The sequence below is a fragment of the Mixophyes fleayi genome, chromosome 11 (genome assembly GCF_038048845.1).
Source record: "Mixophyes fleayi isolate aMixFle1 chromosome 11, aMixFle1.hap1, whole genome shotgun sequence".
Classification (NCBI taxonomy): Eukaryota; Metazoa; Chordata; class Amphibia; order Anura; family Limnodynastidae; genus Mixophyes; species Mixophyes fleayi.
The window spans coordinates 73746565-73773434 of NC_134412.1; the positions used below are offsets into that span (position 1 = coordinate 73746565).

At 39.7% G+C, this 26870-nt stretch overlaps 1 protein-coding gene across 1 annotated transcript in view; it reads left to right on the forward strand.

The window, feature by feature from the left end:
- Positions 1-1368: 1368 nt before the first annotated feature.
- PANK4 (pantothenate kinase 4 (inactive)) overlaps positions 1369-26870 on the forward strand; it is a 58878-nt gene continuing 33376 nt past the window's right edge. Inside the window, exons 1-7 of the mRNA XM_075191707.1 lie at positions 1369-1525; positions 13237-13319; positions 14820-15028; positions 18953-19136; positions 20617-20709; positions 23945-24098; positions 25799-25980. Coding sequence (XP_075047808.1) covers positions 1408-1525; positions 13237-13319; positions 14820-15028; positions 18953-19136; positions 20617-20709; positions 23945-24098; positions 25799-25980 — 1023 coding nt within the window. The 5' untranslated portion in view covers positions 1369-1407. The remainder of the gene's footprint in view (positions 1526-13236; positions 13320-14819; positions 15029-18952; positions 19137-20616; positions 20710-23944; positions 24099-25798; positions 25981-26870) is intronic.

Below are 26870 nucleotides of genomic sequence, written 5' to 3' on the forward strand. Positions count from 1 at the left end.
ATATTTATAAACGGTAGATGACCCTGGAGGGCTGCTCGGTCCTGTGAACACTGACAACTCTGGACTGGCTGATAATGCAGGCCCATGTAGCTCAGCTGTATGGGAGAGCTGAATCAGCCAATGCCAGCCTTTACAATAAATCCATGCTGACACCGATCTGATGCTATTTTAGGTGCCATTGTGTCTAAATTGTATTGTATCTCTCAGTGATGAAAAGGTGTGAAACCTACTGAAATCTCTAATGGCTTCTCCATGTCTCTCCTATTAAAGAGAAAAACAGGACAAATAATTAGCAAATGCGTCCTCGTTTCTGCCCCTACAACAACTTGAGCAAAGGACACATATTAGGGCTATTCCTACCATAAAGTTATAACATAATTCCAGGGCTGGATGACATAAGGAGTGCTTCCTTCCGCAGTAGCTATGTGAGGACCAGGGTGACTGACAGTGGAAGTAGAGAAGGTACAAGTGAGGATACTTCTACCCCCTGCTATGTACCTTGGTGGTCCCACTGCCAGTCACTACGATCCTTACATAGTGATGGCAGGAGAAAGCACAAAGTGATATGTCCAGGCACTGTAGGAGCACATTTATTGCATTGTAGGAGGAAAATGGTAATAAAACAGTACTGGTGTAGTAGAGGATGCAAGGCTATATGGTAAGGGGCAACAATGGCCGTAACAGATGGCTTCAGGCGGCATTAAGAACTGCAACACCCCAAAATTTTTATATATCTTTTTATTTAGCATTAATCAACCATCTATCTTCCCCAATAAAAAATGTGGAGAGGGGTATGACCAACCAGTGCCCAAAATTAATAATTTAAGGCATATTCACCTATAATGCATAGGGCAGCAAAAATTCTAAAATACAGCCCTGATAATGTAAAACATTGCGAAGACTTTTCTTATCTAATTCCCATATATTATTTAAAAACCCTCTGTGTACCAGAAAGACAAAATTCTATATAAAATGTAAGGCATGATAAACTTCCTGGCAAAATCACTGAGAAATAGGAAAAGAAAAAGTGCAAACCAGATCTGGGCCATTAAGGGGTTAAACTACAGACTACATAAATAGTTTCTAGATGAAATGACTACTGTAATGTACTTCACAGGCTGCTGCACATCACAATTTATATTGGTGCTGGAGAGATATGTTGTAAACTGGTACTCAGAAATAAGTAGAAATAGATAGGAGTACAATAATTACCAGGATTAATACCCTCTTGTTATCCCTAATGCTCCTCCCCTCCCACCCTTTCAACAGTATGTTGTTTCCAAAGGGTTAATCCATCGAACCCTACAGCTAGTCTCTGTCATCCAGCATTACCTTGCCCCACCTCATTATCATAATACATGCAGAACGTATTCAAATGTATGCGCACAGCTCAGCGGGACATCCAACATGGCGGCAAGTGGAGGCAAAGGTAAGAGTGGAGCCAGCATGGACAAAAGCATCACCCTTCCACCAGACGAAATATTCCGGAATTTGGAGAACGCGAAGCGATTTGCCATTGATATAGGTAAGTGGTGTGACATTAGGTAATTAGTGACGATAAAACCCTGTACTGGGGACCAGCAAATGCCCTCAGCCAGGCAGTTGTGGCAAGTTAGCTGCTGAACACTCTACTGCTTGGCGTCGAACAGCCTGCTGGGAACTGTAGTTATTCGCGGCTCGCACTGTGCTGCTACATCAGGCGCTAGCTCAAGACTTGGAACTACATCTCCCTGGAGCCATCACGGCCGCGATGACTTCTGGAAGTTGTAGTTTAAATGGACTCGAGTTGAACTCTATAGTAATGAATGTAATATGGAAGTGGAACTTCAACTCCCATGATGCCGTGTCAGATACCCTGAGGGACGTGAAGTAGAAAGTAAACAACCTGCTATAACAGTTTCCACAGATTTGTATTATATAAAGCCTAATGTTTAAGGGAAATAAACAGCTGCTAATTTGATAACCATTTGTTATGTGACATATGGAAGAGTTGCAGTGAGTAATAGTATTGAACATTACGACCTTATGTCTTCCACTGTACTTGTAAGTTGTAATGAGCTTTTGCTTTACACCATGCATGTCTGAAATGCCTACAGGCGTTAATTAAATATTGTAAATCAATTTATATGGATGCTGTCTGGAATGTGGAAAATACTGCATTGACATTCTGCAGTAGGCAGATACCTTTGGAAATTGTCCAGTGTACTGTAATAAATTCAGATGGTGTTTCATTGGTCATTTCTACACTGGCATACAGGTCTTGGCTCAGATGTGTGATGTTAACATGGTAACTTCTTATAACCTCCAGTTTTTGTGTGCTTGTTATACAAACCCTGAGTTACCGGTTTAAAAAAAATTACATGTGTATTTGTTCACTTATGCTATCAACTAATAAAAATAAAAACTGTCAAATACAGCTTATTGAAATTGACTATCAATATGACCTTTATATTTAGGTAAACAGAACTAGATGCATCATATAATAAATGTTGTTACATTATTCTGTACGCTATTATCTAAAACTGGATGCAACATTGTAATAATACATTTGCCTATATACAAACCAATATTGCATTTTGTAGAGATTACTGCTCCAGATATAAATGCCCTTGTACATCAGGCCTATATAATTTCACCTTGTAAGTCCATTACTGAGAAGGATCAGACTCTAATCTAATAGTGCAGTTTGAGAAGCAGGTAGCTTCAGCTAATCTTTCTAAATCGAGTGGTCTTTATTTAGATTGAGTTATACGAGGTGCCTGCTAAATTTTATTTGCCACACTTGTTTTGTCCTTTATATAGATGCAAACTGTTGGTAAATGCAACCTCCCGATATCAGACTGACATGACCTTTATGTATGTCTTAAAAGTGTAGTTCACAGTAATAGCTTCTGTGTAATCATTTTTCCTGCTGGATCTATTGCAACTTCACTAGTTTGTGTCAGCAAAAACTGGAACACACCACAGTTTTCCATCTGGCAGCGACATTAATCTTTTTTTAGTAGGTTAAAAGGAACATTCCCAACTTCATAGTAGAGCTTATATTTCCTTACTTTTCTATGCATAAATGGTTACGGTTAAGTTTACTTCTTCTTATGTTTGCATTTAATGTGACTTAGAGCTGTCATTCTGTGCTATGCTAAGTAATAGTTATCATAGGCAGTAATTGAACAGTGCCACCTAGTGTCCAGTATTTTCTGAAAAATTATTGACTTAAGTTTTAAAGTAAAAATTTTAGAACAAAGCTTTTTTTCTATTTAAGAGTAAAGCTGTCCGTGCATCTGCTACTGTGGATGTTCGGGTTGATTACCGAGCAACCAGATCTTTTTGCAGTTGTCCTGCCACATAGTTGACTAAATTGGATGGATGCAGACACTTGGCGTCACAGTGAGCTGACTGACTACATGCACTAAAAACAAACAAATGGTTGATGTGCATAAAGTGTACACATAAATAGTAGCACAATTATAATAGTTATTTCTTTTTTATTAAAATTGATAAAATTATCCTAGCAATGTACTATGTATCGCATGTAAAATAAACACAAATTCTTCATTTATAAATGATTATATCTATGCCGTTACCAATAATAAAAACCCACATGGATTATATTATATCAGTGTTCATTGGCCTAATAACATTAATAAACTTATTCCTGGATAATCTCCACTGATGGTTGGCAGCATGGTGGCTAAGTGGTTAGCACTTCTGCCTCACAGTGCTGGGGTCATGAGTTCAATTCCAGACCATGGCCTTATCTGTGTGGAGTTTGTATGTTCTCCCTGTGTTTGCGTGGGTTTCCTCCGGGTGCTCCGGTTTCCTCCCACACGCCAAAAACATACTAGTAGGTTAATTGGCTACTATCAAAATTTGACCCTAGTCTCTCTCTCTCTCCCCCCAATGGGGCAGGGACTGATATGAATGAATTCTCTGTACAGTGCAGCGGAATCCGTGGCGCTATATAAATAATTGGTGATGATGATGGTGTCCAGCACACCTTTAAAGGATAAGCATTCCAGTTGGACTAAATCAATGTATCTGTTTTCTTCTCTATAATAAATGCAACACTTCTTGATGCATTTTTCCATTATATGTGGCCTGTGTTTAAGGGAAACCACTAAGTATAGTAGAGTATTGCCTGAAGGAATGTTACATTTGTTCTTGAAAAGAAATAGATACTTTTAGTTCAGCTGGACTTTATGATCTGATACATTTTGGATTCACTGGCAGAAAAGAGATTTAGGGGCCTATTTATCAAGCCCTAAACCATGGGGAACAGCTTTTTAGGCATATTTTCATATATTGGCTATTTAACAAAAGTTTAATGCAGGAGATGTCCGAGACCTTTCCTCAGTTAGGCTAACTATCACATAATATCAAAGTCCCCCTTATTCTCAGTGGGGACTGCAGTATGGACCAATTTATCAAGCTAAGCTTTTCGGAGGATGACCCTGGTAGCTAACACCATGTGAATGATGGGGGAGAGCATCGCAGCAGAGGTATCCTCTGACTTCTCCCCGACAGACTGCATGCTGCTCCCCTCCATCCTATCACTAATTGTTGTCTGAGCAGGCGCAGCTTACGTGCGCAGTGCATAGGTCAGGTCAGAACCTGTAAGTAAAGAAACTTTGATTCCAATCACATTACTATAGACTTCTCACCAGGACAGGCTCTTATCTGGTGATAACAAATGACAACGGGGACAAAATGTGAAGGGTCATAAATAGACCCCTTAGCCGAATATGGGAAATGGCACTTGTTCAGTTAGCGTATGAGGGTAGGTACTTGGTAGTGAATGAAACCGATGATACAGAGCATCATGTGAGCGACCTATTGGGCCTGAATCATTAAGGGGAGTAAAGCAAAAAAAATGAGTAACTTTGCACTGTGGAAAAACCATGTTGCATTGGAGTTGGAGGCCAATTTGAAATACGATGGCAGATTTATAGTTGGATTGGGCATGTCCTAGATGAACCTTAAATTTCAGTGTAAAAATAAAGCTATCAAATATTTGTGTGCTATATGACAAAACAGCCAGTATTTAACTTATGTGCAAAATAATAAACTAATTTGCACCCCTTGTATTGTGACATGGGTTTGTCCAGAAGAAAACCTCCTCATGTTCTTGCCCTACTTTCCTTAATGAATCGGGCCCTAATGAACGTCCGGAAAGCTATTTGATGAGAAATGATGACAGTAGATTTTTTTTTTGTGTTCTTTCAGTTTAGCACTCTGATCTCTACCTGTTTGCATACATATCAATGTGCAACTGATTTATATTGAATATTATAACATATCTCAAGCAAGATCAAGCTATATTACACTCTAGAAGTGCTTGATTGAATTATTTTACATTATAACTGCGGACACATTACTGCTGAAGGAGCAGAATTAAGTACGATTGTGCACTATACACAGACACTTAACTGTGCTACAGTCATTGCGATTTCCATTGAGAGTCCTTAATCACTGAAGGTCTGTTTTACACCGGTGGAAATTATCCAGGAATATGTTTATTAATGTTATTTGGCCAATGAACATTGTTGATACAATATAATTCTTGATTTTATTTTTTTCTAAACGTTATTATCTTAAGGTTGAACAATCAATAATATAGGTGTGTGTGTGTCTGTGTATGTTAGGGAATTTAGACTGTAAGCCCCAATGGGGCAGGGACTGATGTGAGTGAGTTCTCTGTACAGCGCTGCGGAATTAGTGGCGCTATATAAATAAACAGTGATGATGATGATAGGTGCAAGACAATGGTACCAGAGACAAGGTTAAATATTATTCGAATCAGTAAATATAAGCAAATATGGCAGAGACATTCAAAATGCTCCATCTCCAGCATAGCTGGGGGGACAATGTCAACCAAGAGTTTTTATAAAGAATTTATAGGGGAGAGAAGAGAGAAGTGTGAAGCCCAGGGGGTGGAGAAAGATGAAAAAACCATCAAGTAGCAAAATAAAAACTAAATACAGGAGTCAAAGCTAAGCACATAATGTTATATATAGCCCAGGATTGCCATGTTTTGCAGAATGCTTTTGCAGAGTTTATAATGGCCGTCATGTATTCCATGCAGTATACATGCCATATTCTGGTAATTACTTATTGACTTTATTTATTAGTAGATATACAGATGTATCCCTTTAGAAATGAAGAATTTGTGTTATATATATATATATATATATAAATATTTTTATGAATCTTAATAAGCAAATTTTTAGTATAATTGTGTTGCTATTTATGTATATATTATGTACAGATCAAGAATATGTTTTCTCTTGTGTATTTGTATGGTTTAACAATCCCCTAATTTGATGCTACAGTTTAGAATGTTTTTAATAATATAATTATTTGGTAGCGCCATTATAAGGATTAAATATCTTTTAAATATGCGCACACTGTCAGATCCTTGCCACTGGTTGGCTGGAGTTTATGCTAGTCCTGATCGATTCCCATTGGATGCTGATTGAGATTGATGGTTGTTTTGGGGTCACAGAAGTTGAGTATTAATTCAGTCTATAATAAGCGTCTAACTAAATGTATGAGAGGTTTGCTTGCTGAGTGGAGCTATAGAAGTGCACTACAAACTCATTTTAATGGAATTGTAACTGAACAAGAGCTGTAGCACTGATGGTTGCAGGTTTATTATAAAGGAGGAGTGAAGCTGTGAATTTAAGTGATTATTAATATTTGTGGAATAGCAAATATATAAGGCGTTTATGTAAGTGTTTATACATGCTCTCATCCATCTATAGTAGCTTCTCTGTTAGGAAGGAGCTTGTTGTGTGAGTAAACAAAGTGTAAGTGATAGGCTTGTAGATAAGCACTGTGGATTGGTCGATGAATTACCAGGTATTGGGCCAGTGAGCTCAACTGACAAGAGTCTTAACTTTGTTATGTACATTCAATGCTACTAAGATACTCTTTCGGGTATTGCAGCCTATTTAATCAATGTATTCTAGCAACAGGTCACATTCATGCACCTCTCTCACTACTTGGCCTTAAACTCTGCCAACAGCGCTGTCAAATCCAGAACAATGGGAACACTGTAACTTAAATACCTCTACATTACATTGCTTCTATTTAGCTAGGTTTACACAGAGCATAACTTATTATCATTTATTTGTAAAGCGCCATCATATTATGCAGCACTGTGAAACTAATTTTTGTCTTTCATGACGGTCCCTGCCCCATTGAAGCATTCAGTCTAAATACACAAACTTGTTTTTATTGCATCGTGAGGACCCTTGTCTGGAACATGGCGTATAGGGACACCCCTTTCCCAATGCCCTGTCGACAGAACAATCACAGGGGTATGTGTAGGAGCGGTTTGTCACCAGAGTTACCACATGAGATTTACACTTTGACTTTACATAAAGTACTTACACGGGCTGCAAGATGGGGAAAGTGACATTTATTTTGACTGTCTAAGGACATCCCCATTCCCGCATACATAAATTAACAAATAATAACAATGGTAGGGAAAGTTTTGTGTATTCTGGCCACCTGAGGACATCCGCATGCCGCTTACACCGATACCTAGCCATGTAGGCTACAGTCCTGTTCAACTACTTTGCATCATTTCAACAAGTTTAATCCCTCCTTAAAGCTGTTATGTGGTTCTTTATGTAGAATTTCACCCCCCGACCAGTTCCGATCTTTGAGTATGGATGGTTCAGCCATGAAGCACGCAACACAGTCTCGCTTTCTGGGCACCCGGCATGTCTGTATAAACCTCATCAGGTGTTTCTCCACAGCCTGGACTCCTCTCTGTCCCAGGAATTCCTCTGCATTTCTTTGCAACCTGAAAGGAAATAGAGTGGTCCATTATGGCTCCGCAAAATACAGAGAAGGCAAAGTTCTTCTGCCTAGCAAAACTGTGTGCTACACCTACCTGTGGAAGCCATGGCTGTTCACTGGTCCTGTGTTGCCAGGTCCATACACCGCCTCTCTTCTGACGTGGAAGTGTCGACTAAATGCTTGGCCACTTGTCCCTCACAGGAGATTGCTCATCATCCGACATGTCGCTCTGTAGCTTGACCGGTTCTGAAAAGAAACCGATATGTAAATGACCGAGGTAAAAGTCAAAAGCATACATCAGACACCAGATTTTCCACTTACCATCCGGAACAATGTACATCTCGTCCACATTATTGCCTTTGAATTCGGCCAGTCTGCCACTCTCGAGAGTCATTAACAGTTTGCTGATCTTGGCGAGTTGGAGGGTACCTTCTGGGAGGTAGTAATACTGCCGGTGCACTCTGATGTCGTGCCCAAGGAAGTCTGCCAACTGATCCAGTTCTGTGTCGTTTAGGTAGAGGGCCTTCGAGAGAGTGGCAATGTGCTTTCGAAGCTTCGTGGAAGACAGCGTGTGGGGATGCTTGTCCCCACACTCTCGGGCAAACAGTCGTATGCAATCGGAGCCTCTGAAGTGTGACAAGGCAGCTGGTCTGGTGAACATGTAGACTTTTTTTATCCACTCCATATTTGTCACGCTTTTCTGCGAGAAGTTCCACTGCAGCTTGCATGCCTGGTGCCAGCAGGGTGGGGACTTTTCTCCCTCATTTTCCTCTGGTTTCAATGCGAGTGAAGTGCCGGCAGAGCTTCCTCTCAACCTCGAAAAGCGCTAGAGACACACCTTCGTGGAGATCCGAGGTATCTCTTGAGGAGAAGGTAGTCGGCAACATTTTTTAAACGTCCCCTTCCCTTCTTCGATTGAACAAGATCACCTGTGTCAGGGTGACTTTTTCAAGTAGTGCCCAGTGGTTAACCGTAGGCTCGGTGGATAGCCCACTTCGGTAGGCTTGCTGCTTCTTATCAAGGTACAAGGGCATCTTTTTCACATCTTCCGTGAAAAGTAAGAGCTGAGGCATGTTCCACTTGGATTCCTTAAGAGTTTTCAAGGCAGCCGATGAGATCAACTTGTTCCATCTCGCCTCATATAGCGTGCCTCAGCGTTGTGTGCAAAGTTGCCCCTTTTGCGAAGATGTGACAAGTGCATGCAACTTTCTTTCGAGTGCTTGGGGAATTTCAGGGCCCCGGCTACTTAATTCTCATTGCGGTGAACATGCTCCATGTGCTGGGCAATATTTAAGAGGGCTTCTCACAGTACAGGCAGTTCTGCTTTTTGTTATACGCCCTGGAGCCATCACTGTTTCTGGACAGCGTTTGGACAGACACCGCATCGTCTCTTCGACCCTCCGTGTTTAAAACACGTCTAGCAAAGGGCCGAGAATGATCGTACATAGAACTCATCTCTGGGTACCTGCGCACTGCTGCGCTGGTGGGCAACAGGACATCACCGCTGGTGTCTGAACCGCTCTCCTCTGAAGTGTCAGGGGCATACTCGTCTCCACTGCTCTCCGGGCTATAGTCGGAGCTACCGATGGGCTCTGTCATGCTTCAGCGTCCCCACTTTATCTTCAGCAGCAGACGGATTCAACTGTGTCTTTACCCGCTTGGTGTACGAAGCGCCGCAGGATGCAGTCACTTCCGTTTCCTGCTCCTGCTATACATTTGGATGGAATACTGGCCTATAGTGGTGGGAGGCACACACACCTTCTCCCCTCCCCATCGGGGACACACACACACACACACACACACACACACACTTTTGTTCCGACAAATGTGACTCGTGAGGACATACCAGATTTGTATGCTGAGCATATCAGCAAGGTCCCCAGCACTGATTAGCCTTAAAAAGCTTTGTGAAGACCTCAAATTTTGTCCCCACTAAGACTCAAGTGCCCACAGTGTTGGTGGGTCAATGTATCCACAAGCATATGAATGCAAGCACACACACACACACACACTTTTAATCAGGAGCCAGTTAACCCACTAGTATGTTTTTGAAGGAAACTCAGGAAAATATGAGGAGAACATACAAACTCCACATAGGTAGGGAGCTGGTTGGGAATTGACACCACCGCTGTAAGGCAGCAATGCCGACCACTGTACTGCATACTAATTGACTCGCACAGTGTCCCACAGCACACTAACAACGCTATAGGTACACGGCTCAGAAATCGGTTGCAAGACATGAATGCCTGAATGCACTTGATCAGCCTAATCCAAATACAAGGGTGAAAACTGTATCCCCTCTCCAGATATTTATGACAACAACTTACCTTCCGTCCTGGGGTGACAGTCTGAATCTGTCAGTCTTTGAGTTACCTGTGCCTCTCCTTGCCTTTTGCCGGCCTCTGTGCTCTGTGATCCACTTGCACTCACCAGACCCAAGTTCTGCCCAACCCAATATAGAGGTAGGACTAAAAATACAGCACTGTAATGAAGTTTTCAATAGTGTCTGGATCATCTCTGCGTTTGTTTATCCTTCCAAACAGAGCATTGCGTCACTGCATCATATCCCTCCATCTCTCACTATCTTCCTTACACCCTTTCTTCCTATGAAACTGACTGCACCTACGTGGTCTCTTTGTCTGGGCAATTTAGGGAGCCACACAGTTGTATTGCATAACAAATGAAAATAATTGACCTCCCATTTGGGATGCTAGTTAACATTTTGCACCCTGCTTTTTAAGAGGTGCAATATGTAGAATACTAGTTAACCCTAATGTTTCAAATCTGGATTTAAAGTTTGAAGTTTACTGGTCTGTTGAAATGGACACTTTACAACAGTGTTTTGTTTTCCCCTCAGCTCTTTACAGGTAGAAGGTAGGTGGTTCCTTGAACAGTTGCTCTACTTCTGCATATTGAGAGACTGTCATCCTTATGGAACTTATATTGCGCCTGTGGCTATATCACTCTCTTATTGTAGAGTAGTTAAATGTCCAATTTTTGTTTTTATTTTCTGATGAGAAAATAATGGTTAAAAATAGTATTTGCCCACTGGAGGTCCTCAACGCCACCATCCATTAAGGAATGGTTCAGGCGACTAGACTTTTAAATGTCCATAGACGATCTGATCTACCCATTAGCGGACAAGTTCCGGGAATACTACATACTAACCCTTCTGTGCGCCCTCTGGAATAACTGAGACCTGGAGACTTCCAAGGCCCCTTCCCAGTGTCATTTCAGCCCCCTCGCCCACCACGTGCTGGAGAAGTTCTATTGGTACCCCTGGCTCCCATCCCCTATCCTACAAGATAGCTCAAATGTTATACCAATCCTGGTAAAAAATAGTATTTGCTGTGTGTGGAGTGGTTTTAACTCTCATTCATGTCTATTTTCACTTTGCTGCAGTTGGAGTATTTGTACTTCATGTACAGAGATTTATGATCACTATGCCAGTTTGCACGTGACTTTTTACTCAAGCAGCAAATTACTCTTTATGTCCATGTGTTCTCTGTTGCACTCAAGCGTGGTGTTCTGCAGTTACATTGTCGTCCAGATAGGCAATCTTCTCAACAGTGTATAATTAAGATGTGAACATTATGGCGATATGGTCTGGAGAAAGAGATTTCATTGCATACTGTGTTTTTCGTTTTGTGGGAATATGTTTTCGTAGCTGCATATACCTGCTGTAGGAACAAATGGAACAGAAACGCTTGGGGCAAACATAATTAATATTTATAATATTAATATTTTATAAACTACTTTTTGGGATAAAAGTGTAATCTCGGATTTACATTGTTAAAAACAATGTGTTCCTTGGCTCTCCCACCCTCTGTGGGCATTTAGCTATTGGGCCGCCTCCGGATCCCCCAGGCTGGGTGTCGTGCACTGTGGGTAAGAGCCCCGTATGTGTTGACATTTGTTTTTTAATTACATGGGTCGATTTATTTCTGGACATTGCATATAATTTCATTAGTAATAGTCATGGCAATATCCGTGCTTTTCCTTCTCCTCAGCACCCTGGATTTATTTCTGTTCACTGCTTTATAATAGTTGCAGAGGAGGGTGTGAGCAGGAGGACCAATAAGAAGCCACAATACCTGACTCTGGCTTCTTATTCATCTGTGCGATCATACCCCCTCCTCAGCATCACACATCACATGTATTCAGCTGGAGCCGTGAGACCAATCATGGAACACTAAGAATAACCACTGCACTGAGCAGACCTCGAGTCACCTGTGAGCGACACCCCGATTAGGGGGATTTTTCATCCCACCTGGGAGTAAAGTTTTAAGTGATTTATTTTGAATTTTGCATTTTTTCAAGGATTGTAATTTCTGTTTGTTTTCACCAATTAATTGGTGGCACAGGGCTAGGTTAAAAGAAAAATAATCCATTGGTTCTAGAAATTAAAATAGGTCTTTATAACAAATGTCTCTCTAGTTGTGTGTTTGTGATAGATCTTTGGAGGATATATAAAATTGCAGGCTGTATAAATAACTAGAGGAGATATATTGATGATATCTTTTTTGTTATGTGCAACGTAGACGATCCCTCCCTTCACCCCATTTTAGATGGTAGCTAATATAATATGACATTTACAAGTACTATTTATTGGTGAGCATAGACATATCTCCCAATTTCCCTGGTATCAGGACAAATGTTGAATCGGGGCTGTCCTGTCTAATACTGGTCAGTTGGGAGGTATGAATCTCTTTGGTATGCTCTCTCCGTCACGTCATATTGCCGATATCATCAGACTTGAACACGATTGTAAAGTCTGTTTGTGCTTCTGATTTTCCAGCACACTGAAGATTGTAGGAACTACAGTACAGCTAAGTGCTATATACACTCTAATAGAGCATGTGTGTATGGCGAATGCTTACACGTACAATAGGAATTGCAGATTTAACCAATAATAGACAAAATCCTATGTAAGTGGCGGTAGCCTTTAAATATCATCTGCTATGTTCGTATGATGAGCAGTGGATGCATTCTGCATAGTCGCACTAGTTAATAATCTATGTAAAATATTTATTGTAAACTGCTATTTATTGTTACAAATTTGCTGCTTCTTGACGTTTGGAGAACTTTGGCCAGGCCTGGCCTCTATGGCAGTATAATAAAATATGGATTATAATGCAGGAAAGTGATGTGTAGAATCGGAGCCCATATCTTGTTAACAGCCCAGGGCCAGTGGGAATAGAGATTTACCAGCTCACCAGACCAGTGTTTCTATCTTTGCATAGACCCAACTAAGTTCTTGTGATGTCATCGCTGTTAACTGTTGACGTCTATTTTACGCTCTATTTAAGTGGTGTTTAGAGCTTGGTTTGTATTCTCACAGCACTAATTGTATATACTCTGCTTGTCATACTGCAGGTGTATGCCTAGTGGTGTCATTTAATTTTATTTATGTCCACTTTTCCCCACCAGGTGGGTCCCTAACAAAGTTGGCTTATTATTCTACTGTTCAGCATAAAGTAGCCAAAGTCCGATCATTCGATCACACAGGAAAGGTAAGTTTTTATTTTCTTGTGTGTGTGTGTATAGTTCTAGGTAACATTTGTACCAGGGATGAAAAATACTTTGTGACAAACACAAATTTAATGGCCTTGAGTTGGTTATTTGAAATGTTTAAGAAAAATGTCAGCTATATCCTCCCCTCTCACTTCTCTCCTTAGCATTTATAGGGTATTCCCTGGGTAATAATTTATTTTATGATTTAATTTTGTTTATGCCTTGCTTTCAAATGCTGTTATGAACCCTGTAACGTGTATACAAGCTAGAGCTGCAATTGGAAATCACGCTTGACAATATTTTAACATGCAATGTGCTTAAATACTTTATTAATATTGTATGGAAATAACATTTAGGGGTAAATGTATCAAGCTGAGAGTTTTCCGGCGAGTTTGAAAAGTGGAGATGTTGCCTATAGCAACCAATCAGATTATAGCTGTCATTTTGTAGAATGTACTAAATAAATGACAGCTAGAATATGATTGGTTTTTCAAACTCGCCGGAAAGCTCTCAGCTTGATACCTTTACCCGTTACTGTTCAAAAGCAATCTTAACCTGTGACTTTACTTTCACATGAAGAGAGCGTCTTGTGTGTGGTATCCATTCATTGAAATCTAGCTTGACTGTAACCAAATATAATGTAACTGGCGTGATTTCTTATCACTTGTCTTATGACTTCATCTATGGGATAATGTACCTGTTACTGTAAATAAGGATATTAGAAGTGACTTATATAATCTGTAATAATTTACTTTAGGGAGGTAGGTTAATCCTTATAATACACACTTTTTAATAATGATAAAAACAACAACAAAAACACACACTGAGAAATAAACATACCCCAAAACAAAACTCAAATGGTACAAGTACACATACAGCACCCTGGTGGGCCAGTGTGGAGATATAAGTCCCATTGCTTGGTGGCCCAGTATTATTATGTTTATTTACAGGGCACCACATGTCAGTGGTGAATATAGGATACATGAAACGTACAAGGGAGATAAAATAAATGCAGACTTGAAAAAAGGGGTGGGAGGGCCCTGCTCATGAGAGAGCTGACAATATAATGGGACAATTGCACAGCCAAGATAGCAAGGGGGGCAAGTGTGCCTCAGGGTGGAGATCGGGACAGTAGTGAGGGTGTATCAGTGGAGGCTGTGGTGCGGTTCTGATTGGGCGGAGTAGGGCGTTCCAGCATTACTTCTATCTGAGCTCTATTTCCACTCCTGCACTACACTCACACAGGAAACTAATGAGACAGTAACAGGCTCATAACATCCAGCATTCTCTCTTCCCTGAGCTCTTCTGTCAGAGTGACAGACAGTAGCTTCATGAGCGTTCATTCAATGAGCGCTTTCCTTGAGCTGTATCGCTTAGAGAAACTGATTACAGAAAAAGTAAATGTGTATTATGTGACAAATCCACCAACTCTGTGTTTCTCTGTAGTAATAAATTACTGTATAGTAAGGTAAATACATTATATTTTTGCTTCTTTTTAGGACGCTGACCATGAATTGTTATATGAAATATCTGAACAGGAAGAGATCACAGCCCGGCTTCATTTCATTAAATTTGAAAACACTTATATAGAAACTTGTCTGGACTTTATAAAAGATCATCTAGTGAATACGGAGACAAAGGTCATCAAGGCGACTGGTGGGGGAGCTTATAAATTCAAAGACCTCCTTGAAAAGAAACTGGGATTAAAGTGAGTTTAGTTGGAAACATTAAAGTGTAAAATATATTAGGTGATGAAGATCTCCCATAAAATATTTATCTTTACTCTTACCCATAATGGAGATACCCAGTAAACATATGAGTAAGAGGATTTCTAAGATTGTATTTGCTTTAATCATCTTTGCCAACCATTTAACATTGAATTCCGGGAGATCCCGGGCAGGGGGCGGGAGGGGGCGGGGCGCGGTCAATCGCATCATTTTGGCCCCACTTCGGCGACAGAAATGTAATTTTGCCGTGGGGGGGCGGGGCCAAAGGGAATCGCATAATTGTGGCAATCAAATAGCAATATGTGGGATACTTGCCTGCTCTCCCGGGAGTCCGGAAGAACTACCCGAATTTTGGGAGTCTCATGAACATTCCGGGAGAGTATAGCTTTAATGCATCATAAGGATTTCACTTTTCCTATGTTTTGGGCTCAAATGATCATGTTGCTCATTTTCTCTCCAATGTGGCCATACAATTCCTCAATTCCTAAAGATAAACATTCTGCATCAATAACAAGTATATAAGAGTAAAGTTCTTGTTTTAAACGTTTTATAAGTTAAGAGAGTTGAACATATATAGGTTTTATAATTTTGTGTTCAATCTAATTGTTTGCAAAGGGTAAGAGTACCTATTAAAACAGGACAAACGAGTGAGTAGACCAAAGAGCATGAGATTGTTCACGGCATCTAAACACTAAACAAAGGCATACCTCCCAACTGTACCGATTTTGGTGGGACAGTCCCGATTTTAGGGCTCTGGCCGCTGGTTGGGAACTTTGGGAGGTATCTTCCGTTCTCGGCAGCGTTGAACGGGTGCAACACTCAAGGTGCTGCAGTGTTTGGAGCGGAAGGGAGATTTGTAATGGTCTACAGCACTAGGCAGCCCTCTGTGGGCGTGGCCACAACCCCATCATGACATGGCCACGCCTCTATCTTGACATGGGCATGCCCCCTGACACACTGCCGAGGACTGAAGTGTTTAGAGGTATATAAAGGTCATATACTTACACTTTTCTGTAAATTAAATGTTTTTAGTTTGTAAACCACAAAAGGAAGTCTAGTCTGAGAGCTTTAACATAAAGTCCACATTTACTAGACACAGCGGAGTCAGATATTTTGTGGTCTGAATCAGTATTTATGAGAATGTAGCCTATCAAATCAGCACTAGTTGCTAGTGAACAGAGAGGCTTTGTTATCATTCATATTTGTTTAGTCAATCCAATGATGTGTAGGTGAAAAATATTCTTTTAATAGCAAAATGAAAAATTGCTTTGTCTACAGCTACATAGAAATAAATATTTTATGTATCTTAAACTATGTCTTTCACCTACATTTTTAGACGGGCTTTAAATCACATTTGCCTTGTGTCATTATTCTATACTTCTTTATTTTTGTTGAAGTTTTTTGAGTCACTGTTAGCACTTAATCTAGCAGTATATGTTAATCTGTGAATGAAGTCTATGAGTACATTACCCATATTGTCTGTGATCTTAAATTTTATCTGGTTATACAAGATATATAATGTTTCCCCTACTGTAAATAATAAGGATATTAGACGTCGCCAAGGAGTTCTGGGACACATGGCCCAACGACTTCACTACAGTGGGTTGACTGTGATATATCCAGTGTGTGTGATTCCTCTATTGGATCTTACCGAACCTCTATGGGAGTTGCTTAGTTCATAATGGTTTTTGATTGGTTAGGCTGTGGTGGGCTTGGGTCACAGTCATAATAAAAGTACTTGGAACCATTATGTGCCTCTCTTTTCCTTTTTGATTTCTGTCCAACCCCCCCCCCCCATTTTTTTAAAGTGGTGGATGTAGGGTGTACATGGTGATATGCCACGCCGCCACTTCTCCTACTGCCTTCAATATAAAACTATCAAATTCCATCCACTTACATCTTCCAGTTTATAGATATATTAGCATCACTTGTGTATTATATATAAGATAATCTTCCCTCTAGTGTCAATTACTCGGATAATAGAAGTCAACAAATAATACAGTGATTTATAGAAATATAAAGTACAATTCTACATGCGGAGTGTTCTAGTACATACACAGAACTCCAAGGACACCTCTCTTGTCCTTTATAATATACAGTAAGTGTTATGTGTATTCTGTATATTAGACAGGTGCTCCTAATGAATACTTAAGTGATGATATCACTTTCATCTAGATGTTATTTACAGAAGATTATACATGTATTAACACATCTGCTCTAAACATTGTACAGTGACTTGCATTTCTTTAATACTTGCTAAACTCTTTTTTCCTATGTTAACTGTAGATATACTGTTTTTTTTTTTTGGTTTTTTTTAACAAAGGTTCAGAAGAAAGTCAAAGTGTAGTGGTGTATTTATTGCCATTTAATTCACAAGGCACATCCCTCAGTTCCTAGACTGTGACTAACAGGTTGTTATGGGACAAAATCCTGCTATGAAACCATCGGCAATGTTCCTGTGTATGATTATGTACGATTTTCAGTCTCCTAGTTAATGAAAATGTTATCACTCAGCAACTGTCAGCCAGGGGTGGACCATATACAGATGGAGCACATTTATATGAGACAAGTAGAATGACCAAGCGCCTGTTGCAGGGTGTGTTGATCATGCTGTTCTTATCCAACCTGATGTATCGCCCTTGTTTTGGGGGTCACATATATGCCTTAAAGATTCTGTAGCGTGCTGAAAGGATTTATTTAAAAATGAATTGAGTATGCAGCTTAACATTTAGTTTTGGTTGGAGTTCAACATGTTAAGCTGAAATACTTACCCGTCAGCTCTATGCTACTATAATTTTGCTGGTTTCTGATAGGTAGCAATGTTGTCACTTTGTTTTTATGTCCAATCAAGAAATCTGAATTCGTACTGTGCTATGTATATTTATTAAATGTTCTCTTGCTCCTATATCAGACTAGAAAACAATATTCAGTGACCGTGTTTATAAAGCACTTTAAACTACAAGGGCAGATCCACGTTTACCTGAATTTATGTAATTCATATTTTCCAGATATTATGAGTGTTACTAAAGGTTTTTCATACTCGATCCATTTATTATGTCCAGTTTTTAGTGGCCATTTAAAGTGACGGGTCCTTATTTTTTGTTTTAGTGCAGATATTGCAGATCTCCTCTCCCTTCCTATACAGAGCATGCTCAGTATGCAGCTCTACCCTACCAGCCCCCAGCTCAGAGGTGTAGTGAGCTGACTTGGAACAAGGCATACAAGGGGACGTACAGTTTAGCATGCTAGCCGAGTTGATTAGAATGCTAAACAGGCTGTTAAGCATGATTATCATCAGAGTAATAGAAGCTCTCCTGGGCTAACAGTGTAATGGGGGGTGGGGGCTGGAATATTTTCTTTTCATTTGCTACAAGCAATGTAGACTGTGTTTCCTAAATATATGTGATACAACTGGCAGCTAATAACTTGGTTTTTTTTAACAGACGCAAAGTATATTTCACCTCTGTAGCCTCCACCCATCAGCCACATCCTGTTTTGTACATTGCTTTGTTGCTTTGATTGCTTATATACATTACTTGCTTCTTGGTTATGTAATAATACAGACTTTTCTTCCTTCAACTAATATGATCTGTTTTCACGTATGACTGTAAGTGTATTTTGACTGATGGTGCAGAGCAGGTTTGTGTCATATCACAATGTCATGTCACAGACTCTAAGCACGTTATATAAAGGCATTGGGTAAAAACACCAACTGGAGTGAAAAAGATTAAGTAATGTGCATCAGTTGGGAGGACAGAAAGCTGTGGAGGGTTGTCCAAAAGTAAACCCCACATACTATTTGTTGTTTAAACTTTGTTTACTGTGTTTATTTCCTTAGAAATCTGCAGATTTATTGTTCATGTCTAATGTAATGGGCTCTAATCTCTTCTGTTGGTTTGTTCTAGAGTGGACAAAGAGGATGAAATGACCTGTCTTATAAAGGGCTGTAATTTTGTACTAAAGAATATACCTCATGAGGCGTTTGTCTACGTGAAGCATGCAGATCCAGAGTTTCGATCTCAAACCACTCACCCGAACATTTTCCCCTACTTACTAGTTAACATAGGTTCTGGGGTATCCATAGTTAAGGTAAAGCGTGTGTGTTTAATTTATTATTGTAAATTGTGTTGTCTATTCTCTAAATCAGAGTTTTGCAAGTTTTAATTGTCCAGCTGCTGCTTAACTAACCTTCCCACAAACCGCAGCCAAAAGTTGCATCTCTTGCCTACTCTCCCGGAATACCCGGGAGGCTCCTGAATTTCAGGGAGTCACGGACTCCCAGAACAGTAGGCAAAGCTCCCGCATTTGCCGAAATTCAGGGCAGTAAAGGGAGGGGTGGGGCTTAATTGTCAGTAAGCTCCGCCCCCTCCGTTCAATGCCGTGAATTTCGGCTTTTAATAGTGGGGGCGGGGCTATGGTGACACGACAATGTCACGGCGCCCTCCTTCTAACCCATGTCACATGACTGTGAGATCCGGGAGAGAAATTTTAAAAGTTGGCATGTATGCTCTTGTGACTTACTCATGAGTGGCTGGAAAAGATGTTCATGGGCGTTGAAGTTTGGCAACAGTATTAGTGACTTGTTACTTTCTCCTGTTTGTGCTGGTTGCTGTAACCATACCGATGGCACAAAGATATAACCGCTTTATACTATAAATATTATGCTGTGGTGACCTTCTAGCTCATATCTATGAAGCAATATATGGTCCGTGTACTTGTGTTTTTAGGAACAAATTGATGCAGTAATTAGATAACATGCACAGTGTTTGGCTGTTCTTGATCCTCTTCTTTAAAAACATGTTTATATTGACCATCACGGATTCCTGTGTTAAGTTAGTGCTACTCTACCAAGGGAAAATGTGGCGTTTAACAGACAAATGATTAGCGCTTGTGTACATGGGCCTTTATGTGAATATTATATAAAGTCACATGACCACAGTGCTTTTAAATTAAGGTACCAATTCTGTTTCCAATTTCCCTAAATATTTTACTGGAAGTCCTTGTTGCCTAAATCAGTGGTATGCATTTCCTATAATACAGAAGTAGTAAGTGTAATGAAAGTGATACTGCTTTTGCCTGGTGTGACTGTAGTCCGGAGGCTTCAGGACACTATGCAAACGTCACATCAAACACCAACTGCCTAACTACAGTATCACCACCCCATTCATTAAAGTATATTTTTTTCTGGTTTTCTCACAATATTATGCATGATTAATTTTTTAATTAAATGCATAATAAGAGTGAGAGGACATCGGAACTGTCTCTCTTACGTGTGCAAAAAGGATACCACTGAAAGTACAGAATGAGCCCCAAGATGTACATTTAAGAGGTGGTACAACGTGCAAGTGTGTTTCAGAGTGTAAATAGCAGTGTGCTCCTTCACCCAGTGAGAAGTGCCCCTATAAATGGCAGATGATTTAATCATATCTGTGATCATAGCAGTCTCATTCCTGTAGATTGCACAGTATCCGTAAAAGCCATGTGACCTTCTTGACAGACATCCAATGTGTGATAAAAATCCCATTCATCTAATCAACAAATATAATGTGAAATATCTTTTCTTTGGCAGGTAGAAACAGAGGACAAGTTTGAACGGATTGGAGGAAGCTCTATAGGAGGTGGTACATTTTGGGGGCTTGGAGCTTTGCTAACAAAAACAAAGGTCAGCCATAGCAAAGGGTTGCAGCTAAGATTTGGTCTATTGAGCAATTAGTTGCTGGCAGTTTGTGTTTCTGCATGATTTGACATTGGGGGAGAAACTGAAGTACTACTAAGCCTAAATATGTAAATGTCCCCACACCTTGACAGAAATTAAGATGTTTCCTACACAGCAAATGCAGATATGTTTGGTGCAAGCTATGGTTCTGTTTATCAGGCATTTTTAAGGTTGCTATAAGTGGCTGTAGTATCCTTTAATGGGATTATTGGCAGAAAGTCTTCTGTATGTAAGAAAATATGTCCCCATACACAGTCTTTGTATTTGTACATATCATGGCATAATTCATAATCATCTACTCCTCACCAAGTCCTAAAAGTTTATGAATCTAATCTCGCAAGACAAATTTAAGATATGAAATAGTATCCTTTTACCCTAGCAACAACCTGCTCTGTTCTTTTCCTGGCACATTCTCTTCTTCTGATCCCACAAATGAAGATTAAGGGGTAAATTTATCAAGCTGTGGGTTTGAAAAAGTGGAGATGTTGCTTATAGCAACCAATCAGATTCTAGCTGTCATTTTGTAGAATGTACTAAATAAATGACAGCTAGAATCTGATGATTGCTATAGGCAACATCTCCACTTCTTCAAACCCAAAGCTTGATAAATTTACCCCGAAGTCTCTACTTTCCTTTTCCTCCCAGTCTACCACATCCCATCCTTAATTAACATATGTAATATCCCCTTTTGCACTGATATCTTTCCATCATTATTCAAGCATGCAGTAATTACTCCTATTCTGAAAAAAAAAAAAAATCTCTCGCCTCCCATTCTCCTCCTGGTTACTTCAGGCTTGTTGACATTTTCCTTACATGGTTCCTTTCCTCGTGCAACCTGTTGGACCCACTTAAGACCGGTTTCCCAACACTTCTCGGAGACTGCACTAACTAAGGGGGTCAATGATTCCATCACCTTTCAAAATCTAAAGGCTGTTTCTTGCTTCTAATTCTCCTTGACCTTTCTGCTGCATTTGACACTCTTGGTTACTCTCATACAAATGCTGCATTCATGACCCTGTCCTATCCTGGTTCTCATCCTATTTATCATACAGTTCCTTCAGTGACCATTTCTCTGGATCCACCTCGTATTTATTGGAGGGTTGGAGTACCAGAAATCATGGTGCTAGGCCCTTTGTTCTTTTCTATCTAAGCCTCTTCTCTTGCAAAAAAAAATAAGTTCATTTTTGGAATTTCAGTTTCTCCTCTATGCAAATGACACCCATATTTATCTTACCCTCTGGATCTTAAACCATCTATGTTGGTCCTTGTTAACAAATGCTGCTGTTTGATCTTGGATATCCTCTCGTCACTTCAGGCTCAACCTTTCAATAAACAAGCTAATAATATTCCCACCAGCCAACAGAAGCTACCTAACTTATAATCGTATATCTGTTGACAACTCGCCAATAAACCCTACCCCTCAAGCTTTCTGTGTAGGTGTCTTCCTTTACTCAAAACAGATTGATTGTTCCCCACAATCAATCTGTCCCCAAATACTGCTACATGCATCTAAGAAACGTTTCCAGAATATGCACATATCTTATGATACTGCAGTAATTTTAATTTACGCTCTTATAATCTCCCACATTGACTATTGTGATTCCCTTATTACTGGTCTTCCCAATACCCAGAGTTTCTCAACTTTCCGTTTTCAATCCCTCCAACAGTAAAAGTTTTAAGAATATTTGTGCTTGAGTACAGGTGACTTAATTAGTGCCTAATTTTGAATTAGACATGGATAGTCTTAAAATCTGGACTGCTAGAGAGACTTGAGGACTGGAGTTAGGAACCACTATCCTATCTAGATTTTCACCCCCACCATACACTTTGAATACAGCAGCTAGACTAATTTTCTTTGCCAAACATTCCACTGCTGTCACACTCTGCCAGTGCCTACATTGGTTGCCTGTACTTCACTGAATCCAATATAAAACTATATAATGCTTATACTAACAGATAAAGATATTAACAAATCTAAATGACCAATAGCTCTTCACTCCCTGTTGTGCCCAAGATTGGTACCTCTCATCCATACTCAATACTTGATCCCTTGAGGATCATATTCCTGTTGCATTTTTCATTCCAGGCTTTAGTTGTCAGACATATGGCCTCATGGTTTCCTCTAGATCTGGTGTCAAGTTTGTAGTGGACTCCATGATTTTAAGGCATCCAGGTCCTGGGGCTGCAAAACAATCCCAGATCATCATCCCTCCATCACCATGATTGATGGTTGTTATTATTAGGTTCTTGTTGTGAGGAGCTATGTATTGGTCTTCACCAAACACAGTATATAATTGTGCATTAAGTCTAAACAACCCCATCGTAGTCTTTATGTGATGGTGGGGACAAAAGCTACATCCAGGGATCAACAGGCCTAAAGATGAAACATTTCTTGCACCATCGTATGGTCTGGTCTTTGGGTACATTTTGTGGGGCGACCACTCGTGTGAAGATCGGTCTTCTGTTTTCTTGTAAAATATCTTTTCTGAATATAGAATGGTGGACAATTTGTTTAGAAATGGATGTATATCCGTTTCGAGACTGAACTGTTGCTCCTCTTAGAGTTCATATCCTATGTCTTTTTTCCTTGACATGGTGTTAACACATACCTGAATGCTCAATCCTGAAGTTTCTGTTTTTAAATAGAGATGGTGTATATCAAGGCTTTTATATAGAGGGGGTAGCATTTCAGGGGGTAGTAGTAAGGTGTACGTATTTCTTCACATATATATTTTTCATGTTGATTTATTTTTTGTTGAATAATAAGAAAAGAAAATCTGTTATGGATTATTTGTCATGTGACATTACATTTATTAAATTGTATGACTTAGCGTGGACTAGATGATTGTTATTAGTGTCCTGATCTGTAAAACAGATATGAAACAAGTACTTTCTTTCTGTCATGGCTGTGTGTAAAAACAGTCTTTGTGCCTTTTGGAACCTACCGTCAAAGTTCTAGTAGGTAATAAGAAATACAGTAGGAGAACTGGTTTATGTAATGCAGCCCGTAGGTAGCCAAGTTTTCCACTCGTTGTTACAATGCAGTGGCTAAAATATTTTAAAGGAAAAATCTGTAATTGTTAAGAATATTTATTTTTTGTTAGTATTTTTGTGTAAATGTAAGTCCAGAAGTGGATTGAACGTTTCATCTCATTAAAATAAACATGTTTGATATCAACAGAAGTTTGATGAATTACTACAGCTGGCTGCTAAGGGACAACACACAAACGTTGACATGCTGGTGAAAGACATCTATGGAGGCGCTTACCAAATCTTGGGATTAACCGGAAACCTGATTGCAAGCAGCTTTGGCAAGTCCGCCACGGCAGACAAAGGTACTGCACAGAAGCAAGTCTGAGTGTGGGTCTGGTAAACTCTTTTCTTGCTAAAACTGTGTTCCTAATATATTGCAGATTGATAACCAGAAAGTGCCATACGTTTGAGAATCATTGTAGGCTTTATTTTGGACGAGCAGTGTGTTGTTTGAAGCAGACCGATTAGCTCTTTGTCATGGACTGCATTGAAATGCCACCATTTATGATTTTGTGTTGACTTATTCAGATGGAACAGTGTACGCTTCTATAACATTGCTTTATGAGATTTCATACAATTAATTGATCTATTTCCATCTACATCAGTCAACAGCAGAATGGTGCTTATTAAGCTACGAGCTTGTTTTCCAATTCATATATAGAGGAATTCTTCTTTAAATCTCAATATCAGTGCACTGGTTAGGACTGTGTAATAATAACATATTGAAAGTTCCGGTATATATAGATCCATCTATTCAAGTGCAATGTGTATTGTTATTTTTTGTATGTTTGTGTGTTGTTTTTTTTTATTAAAGTATGTTTGATTCAATTTGAATGAATGATTGATTGTTTTATATAGAACAGTCTTTATTTGGAGAGTGGATGACTGCACTCATGTAGCTCTGCCTTGTGACCTCTATGCAGACAGGAGCATATGCCTACAACATGCAGAAATATTCCCTTCCTAGTGTGTAACAAGCAATCTAGTAACCCTGCAGAGTCCCAGTTTCTGGGTGTTTGAGAACAACGCTACGTTGAAGCTTCTCCCTACTTCCCAATTATCCACCACCGCACATTAGCGAGTGGACAGGGTTGAACACAAACCACAAACTTGTAATCGCCCCATCTCCTTTGCCACAGTGACCAGGCCCATTGTTAGTTTGTTACACCAGTGTTGTCATGATCAGTGTTTCCCTATGTGAGCTGGGCACTGCTGCAGTAATAGCGCAAGAGAGAAGAGTGCAACGATATGTGGATTTACTTTTATAAGTGTTACATACGTGCGTATTTATCTTTTTGTTTTTTTTGTGACAAATGTTTATTGACGGTCAGGTAATATATACAGTAAGAATCAAGTACATTTTATATCACATAGAGCACATTAGTTGAAGAGCTCTCCGTTTGCCGGAAAGAACAGAAGTCAGATTCTAATTCAAGATATGGAAAAATGACGACTGGTAATTTTTAAGTTATATTAAGAAAGAAACGGAGCAAGAAAAAGAAAAGAGAAAAATAGAAATAGAGAGATGAGATAAGTAGAAGGTGGTGTGGCCGGGACCACCCCAGGGTTAGGGGAGAAGCAGCGTATTTATCTTTTAACTGGTTTTCTCTTGTGTACTTCTGCTTCCTCACTAAGAGCTTTTCTTTTTCCTATAAGCTAACAGTCTATACTGTCCAATGGGGGGTTCTGGTGTGTTTTTAATGCATTGGGTGGTGCGATCTATGTAAGCACACCGCCATAGCCACTGTGCTTCCTAAATAAGTCTGTAGCATGTTCTGTTTGGACCAGTGATACTTCTTTTACTCATTTGTTTACATTACATAGTCTCTATCAACCACCTATGTTACATTATTGAAGTGTTTCATTGTGGTATACTGTGTGCTTTTGTATTGTATTTATTTATTTTTTACAAAGTATCAAAGAACAGATGTGTGAATGGTAAAGGCATTTGTGTACCTTTTTCTGAACTCCACAAATGTGACCATGCTCAATGCTTCCATAGATTTCTCCAAAGAAGACATGGCGAAGAGCTTACTGCACATGATCAGCAATGACATCGGCCAATTAGCTTGTCTGTATGCCAAACAGCACAACCTCTGTCAGGTGTACTTCGGAGGGTTTTTTATCCGAGGTCACCCTGTTACAATGCACACCATCACTTACAGCATCAACTTCTTTTCCAAGGTGAGCTTTGAATATCACTTTTGGTCCTTCACCTTGGACTCCCTTTATGTGTTGTTTTGGGCACTTACTATAGCTGCGACTGTTCTACCGCTCACCCTCCACAATCCTTGGATTTAACTGGAGCAGGAGAGATGCAGCAGAGTCAGTTTAAAAGACACACTGCTGCTTATTGTATGAACCCCACCAAACTGTTGAAAGGAAGACTGGGGATTAAATGAAGACAATAAAATAGTTTAAAGTATCATCTGGCTGCTAACTGCACACCCTGGGCCTGAGTCATTAAGGAGAGAAAAGCATAAAAAGGGAGTAACTTTGCACCTGGGCAAAACCATTTTGCATTCGAGGGGGGAGGTAAATATAAAATGTGGGGACAGATTTATAGTTGTCCTAGATCAACTTTAAATTTCAGTGTAAAAATAAAGCTATTAAGTATGTGTCTGCTACATAAAAAAACAGCCAGTATTTTCCTTACGTGCAAAATAATAAACTAATTTGCACCCCTTGCATTGTAACTTGGTTTGTCCAGGAGCAAATTTACTCCTTTTTTTTTTGCCTTACCTTTCTTAATGACTCTGCCCTCCTATCTCTTAGTGTGGATTAACAGATGTTTTATTTCTATGCTGGATGTATATTGTGTAATCTTTTCACTGTTTCTCTACCACTTCTCCTTGAAAGCTGCCCACAAAAGCAGTGGCTATTATTATACGACTTTCGATATTACCAAAGTATACTTTTAGTGCAGATGGGGCCATGGCTGGTTGAGGGTCCGTTGGATTTCATCATTTCTTTTGAATTAGTACAGATGGCAGATAAATGTCCTTTGCATTGTGTTTAACATTCTCTTATATTTAATTTTCCCTGTGCTTGTAACTCACTAAGACAATTCGTCA